The sequence below is a fragment of the Myotis lucifugus genome, unplaced genomic scaffold (genome assembly GCF_000147115.1).
Source record: "Myotis lucifugus unplaced genomic scaffold, Myoluc2.0 scaffold_557, whole genome shotgun sequence".
Classification (NCBI taxonomy): Eukaryota; Metazoa; Chordata; class Mammalia; order Chiroptera; family Vespertilionidae; genus Myotis; species Myotis lucifugus.
In genome coordinates this window covers 226,044-231,877 of record NW_005871605.1, presented here as the reverse complement: position 1 = coordinate 231,877, position 5,834 = coordinate 226,044, and the positions used below count along the sequence as shown (strand labels likewise).

Genomic DNA, 5,834 nt, shown 5'->3' with positions numbered 1-5,834 from the left:
CGGCCGCCCCCGGGGGAGGGAAGACGAGGCGAGGGCCCCCGTTGCCGGGCCTCCGGGCGCGCGGCAAAGGCTGAAAGGCGGCCCTCGGGACGGGAGCCCCGGGCGGCCTTCGCGCCCGCCCCCCGCGCGGACACCCGCCCGCCGCGTCCCCGGCCAGGCCCCGCGGTGCAGCCCGCTCCTCACCTCATCTCCGGGCGGGTCCGCGCTGCCCGCCCCGGGACAAATCAGTGCAGCTCACTCGCCGCGGGGAGGGACGCAGGAGACGCGGCCCCGCACACCATCCCCGCCCGCCCGCCTCTCCGGGCGTCCCCGAGTCCGCGAGGGGCTCTCCCTCGCGAGCCGCCGTACTACGGAGCAACCAAGCTGCGCTCCCTCCCTCTCTCCGCTCCTCTCTACCTCCGTCGCGCCCTCCCTCGCTCCCTCGCTCCCGCCTATCTGCTCATCTCGCTCCGCGGCCTGCCCCGCCCCTATCCCCCCTCTGACTCCGCCCATAGGTGGGTGGGGACAAGCAGCCTCCAATCGGAAGAAGGAGTCCGCACCTCCTCACCGCCCCTCGCCTCTAGTACCGCCCACCTAGGGAACCCATAGAGAGGGACCAATAAAGATGAAAGAGGACGGAATGACATTCCAGTAAACCAATCAGCAAGCTCCAAGGAGGCGGGCATAAGCGTCTCCTTCCCCGCCCCCTTTCCAGAAGGCGTAACCACAAGCTTCTGCTCTGGGATCAGTGCGTCTGTCCTTTGCCACGCGAGACACTAGTTAGGATGCATTCAACTAATCTAGTTAAGGAAGATTTTAAAGAAGAGAATAACTAAGGCGAAAAGGGAGGCGGGGCACAGTCCAAGGAAGGTGGTAGGGCAAACGGTTGGAATGAAAACTGGTGTGGTCTTTAACTGAAATTTGCATAAAACGGAACCCTCCAGGTGACTACAACTTCACCCATTTATTGGTAGCCCCTGTGCGGCACCTCCCCTCGCCTCCGAGCAGAGCATGCCGGGAGATGTAGTTCCGAGTTCGGTTGCTATGGCGGTCTCGACAGCTCAGAGAGTCCGGGAGTGACGAGCGGCCTGGCCAATGGGAGTAGGGCCTGGGCCGGCGGGGGCGGGCTCTCTGCAGAAGGACTCGAAGGTGGCAGCGGCGAAGGGGCAGGCCGTTAGAGCCTCTCGGAAGCAGGTGAGTCCCGGTAAGTGCGTCGTGTGTCTCGGGAAATGCGGCGTTGGACGAAAGGTCGATAGGCGCCCCGCGTAACCACCCAGCTCTGCGGCGGATGGCGGTTCGCGCCGCACCCCAGCCTCAGGTGCCCTCGGGCCCAGGCCCAGCTCACTTAGCTGAGGCCGTCGAGGGGCGGGGAAGACTTGATCTGTCTCGCGATTTCCTTCCTGCTCCTTCCTTACAGGTTTTCTCTCTGTTTGCTTCTCCCTCCACATTGAAAGGAGGCAAAAGTCTGCAAGCTCCCTTCCACGGAATCTCCCAGGTTGGCTTTCCCCCACCTGCCGCATTTTGTTCCTGTAATTTGAGTTTCTTTTTCTTTCTCCCTTACTCCTCTGCCACCGCTTTCTACCCCTTCACTTTCCTTTCTGGGAGCAGTTCCCTAAAGAAAGCAAGGGTATTGGCATTTATGTGACTCGAGGGCCAGAACTGCCCTCTTCAGCTCAACAGCTGGTGCCCTGGAGCCAACGTGAGAACCGCCTGGCTGCACGTTCAAGTGCAGATGTGGTTCAGGGGGCTGGGCGGGGCCTGGCACCTGCCTTTCCACCGAGCTCCCCGGTGCTGATTCCTCATCAGCTCTGTCCAAGCATGGATAAGGCGAGCCACTTAGGTCATTTTACATTTTGTGATACCCATAGTTTAAAAAGAAACATGAAAAGAAGCACGTGAAATTAATTTTGATGTTTTATTTAGCCCAGTATTTCCAAAACATTATCATGTCAACAATAAACAAACATTTTTAATTGAGATATTAGACATTCTTTTTTTCTTATTGTCTTTGAAATCTGATGTGTATCTTACATTTACAGCACACCCTAATTCCGACTAGACTCAGTTCAGGTGCTCCTTAGCCACCTGTGGCTAGTGGCCATCCTTACTGGGCAGCGCAGATCCCGATGCCACAGCTGCCCCTGCAGAAACTCAGAGGTGTTCACGCTCGGGTTGCATGTGACCAAACCCTTTGAGATGGGCGTCAGGACTACATTAGAGGTTCTCTCTCTGCCCAACTTACAGAAGTAACAACAGCCAGCACTTACAGAGTGCTTCGCGTATGTCACTTAATCCTCATTGCAACCCTTTGTCATAGCTACTCTCTCTGATTTATAGATTTGAAGGTTAAAATTAAGTAGCCCAGAGGCAGATAGATAGCTAGCAAGTAGGAGAACCAGGATTCAAACTCCCAGGTATGATTTCTAAATCCTATCTGTCAACCACTGAGGGTATGGTTACTATCTTTTATCACGAATTTCATGTCATTGATGCCTCTGCTCCAGTTTATGGCAGGGGATGAGTTGTTCAGATTTGAAACAAAGGATTCCCTGTGCAAGGTCAAGTTGCCTGTCAGTTGCACTGAAATGTTTTGGTAGTTTTACAACTCTCAGTGCTGTGTATTCAAAATCAAAGTTCTGGATTGAAGAAGGGTGTTAAAAACATTGAGATGTTTAGGCCTCTGGAGAGGTACTATACCTTGGGCAGCAGTATGGTGTCTTGATTCATTTGTGTACGTCCATAAAGATGGGAAGATTTGGGAATTCTTAACATGTTTCACTATGGAATCATGGTGTGTTTTTGTTTTGGGTGAAATCATTTTTTAATTGGTAAAAATTAATGTTTTCTTGCTCATGTGAACTTCACATAGAATATTTCAAAGACAACTTTACTAGTGATTTTTCTAGACGCAGTGAACTTGGAACTAAGGAGAGGTTTGTGAATAGAAGAGTGAAAATACATATATCCACACATGCTAAAATATGGTATTTTGCAAAATAATTTTCTTCTAACTTTATACATTGTAATAAATGTGACATCTTGTACATTATTTCTCTCGATGGTGAATTTATTAGTAAATATTTAATCAGAACTGCAATTTCTATCTTGCATCTGAAGCAAGAGGTGGTTTCATTAAGATGCTGTAGTGAGGTCCTGGTGGGGGAGCTCAGTTGGTAAGAGCATCGTCCTGATTCACCAAGGTTTCAGGTTCGATTCTTGTCAGGGCACATACAAGAATCAGCCTATGAATGCGTGCCTAAATAAGTGGCTCAACAAATCAGTGTCTCTCTCTCTCTCTCTCTCTCTCTCTCCCTCTCTTCCCCCCTCCCCCCCACCTTCTTTCTCTTCCTTCCATCCTCTCTCTCTAAAATCAAATATTTTTTTTAAGATTCTGTAGTGAGTTGAAACATTAAATAGGCATTTACAAACTGCAGTAACAATAGTGGAGGAGACTGGGTGAGTCCGTTGGGGGAGGGAAAGTGGGGTAGAGATCGGGAGATCCCTCCATTGCCTAGAGCCCTCCTCACCACCTGCTTGTCGCAGGGTCACATGACTAAGCCAGCATAAGGAGACTGTCAGTCATCACCCCGTTGGCTCCATTGTCTCCATGGCACACTAGAGGAATATGTGATGCTAACTAGTAAGGTAAATGAAAGTTACGTTTCTGTTGTTCTGGAACTTACTATATTAAATGGCCTTACATTGAATAGTCACTGGGCCAAAGATTTCCGTTCCTTAAAACAACGACCATCCCACCCCCCGACCCCCAACCCACCTATTACTCACCCCCTGGAGGTAGTGGCAGGGGAAAGCCTCCAATAAGAATCCTAAGTGTAGATCAGTAAATAATAAAAGTTACGCTCTCTTGGAGGCAGGAGAGAATGAAGAAATTTTTTGAGATTCAGAAGTCGTTGGGAGCCACTATTCTAGACAGACACATGTTTGAAACCACTTGTTGCACAGGTAGGCAGCGATTTGACATCTGCAAGCAAAGCCTTTTTTTTTTTTTTTTGCTTCTGCCTAAAGCCTATGTCAAAAAAAAAAATCTTTCACTCTCAGGTTGTGTGAGCTATAAAGATTATGCCCCAGGTGTGTAAACTCAGTTGAGTATTTCTTAATGCTCATAGGAATCTAATTGTCATAATTTGGAGAGGATTTAAGGTGGCCTCCCAGCCCTCTTTCCCCTCAGCTGAGGCTGGGGTCCCCTTTATAATGCCACTGTGACCACGTGGCCAGTCTCTGTGAAGCCCTCCAGTAGGGACCATGCAACCCCATGCGTTTTCCTACGTGTAGATTACATACCAAAAGGGGATAGAGAAGCTCTTACAACATGTATCAGCTAGAAATGCTTCCTCCGCCAGCCAGGCGTGAACCCATCTCGTGTCTCCCGTGACCATCTCGTGACCATCGTGGCCCATCTCTGCTCAGTGCTTATGCAACGTGTCCTTAGAGTGGACGGGACTCTAGAGACCGTTGCCTCCACCGTGTGGAGAGTCCCCCGTGAAGGCCATGCAGCACCGCCCTCCGAGAAGCAGAGCCGCCCTCGCTAGTTAGGAGTACGTGCTTCACCGCCTGCGAAGGATGGGATTTAAGCCAAACTCCATCTAGTGACTTTGATTTGCTGACCATATTTTTTAAACAACTATTTGGGCTCAGGGTTGACATACTTCTTTACCTGATACGTGGATAGTATGAAAAGTCTCACAGGTTAGTGAGAACACTATTAAAACTTAACATTGCCCTGGCTGGGTGGGTAGGTTGGTTAGAGTGTCATCCTGATATTCCAGGGTTGCAGTTCAATCCCAGGTCAGGGCACGTACAAAAAGCAACCAATGAAGGCTTAAGTATGTGGAATAAGAAATCCATGGTTCTCTCTCTCTCTGTCTGTCTCTCTCTCTCTCTCTCTCTCTCTCTCTTCCCCTCTTCCTTTCTCTCTAAAGTCAATCAATTTAAAAAAACACCGTAACATCTGAGTCATCTCCTCGGTGTAACTGAAGACTTCTCCCTCCAGCTATGCCCTGCTGCAGTGCGCATGAGCTCTGGGGCCACATTGGGAGTTGGTTTATCTGTTGTCCTGTAGCCTGGCTGCTTGGCAATGCCTATGCTTTCCTTAAAACAAAATGAGGGTGGGTCAGAGATCTTATAACTGAACCCCGAACCGGAAGTGGCCACAGTATTACAAAGTTGGTGTCGGGGAACAGTAGAAATTTGAGTATATAAAGAGTTGGACTTTCGGGAATTCAGTTGTCCACAGAGTAACAGAGGGATTGGAGGAGAGAAAAGAAGGAAGCCGTTCAGCGGCAATGGCCATAGCCATCAGTTGTGCTAACACCCATCAGAACATAAAATGAGCCAGAAGCTAGGATCCCAAAAGAAAAGGGAAGGTTTATGTCCATAACGTCATGCAGAGGAAGGAATGGTGACGGACTCTCAGGTACCCGGATGACTGAAGAAGGGCACAGCAAATCTCATTTTGGAGAAAGATGAGTCCAGTTTTATGCCTCTTGAATGTGAGGTTGACCTGATACTCAGAACACTTTTGGTCTGAAGGTGTAGATAAGGAATGATCTGTAGAGGTTTTATTTACAATTATTAATAGATGAGCTCCTTCGGGGATTAAGTGCAGCAGGAGAGCAAGTAGAGATAACCTCCTTAGGTGGATTAAATGTTGTCAGTTGAGCAGGAGAGTTCCTGTGGCGGTTATAACCAAAATGAGGCCACTGGAAATGGCCTTTCCCATCGATTCTTTTAGAAATTTCTTTAAGGAATCGAACTTAACAAACTGCCTTTTTTTAAAGGGGATATTAATATATGAGAAAAAGGTTTTTTCTTATTTCAAATGTCCCCCCCCCCTT

At 49.1% G+C, this 5,834-nt stretch overlaps 1 protein-coding gene and 1 long non-coding RNA gene across 8 annotated transcripts in view; one reads left to right on the top strand and one right to left on the bottom strand.

The window, feature by feature from the left end:
- LOC111823563 overlaps window positions 1–415 on the bottom strand; it is a 47,444-nt gene extending 47,029 nt beyond the window's left edge. Inside the window, exon 1 of the long non-coding RNA XR_002826616.1 lies at window positions 184–415. This is a non-coding gene — a long non-coding RNA (uncharacterized LOC111823563). The remainder of the gene's footprint in view (window positions 1–183) is intronic.
- A 355-nt stretch (window positions 416–770) lies between these two features.
- CRYZL1 (crystallin zeta like 1) overlaps window positions 771–5,834 on the top strand; it is a 36,695-nt gene continuing 31,631 nt past the window's right edge. The window contains exon 1 of one of the 7 annotated variants that reach the window (XM_023745599.1): window positions 771–1,173. In XM_023745599.1, the coding sequence (XP_023601367.1) occupies window positions 1,075–1,173 (99 nt within the window). In that variant the 5' untranslated portion in view covers window positions 771–1,074. Of the gene's footprint in view, window positions 1,184–5,834 lie in introns of all 7 variants that reach the window. The other 6 variants (XM_023745600.1, XM_023745603.1, XM_023745598.1 and 3 more) reach the window with 6 other exon arrangements.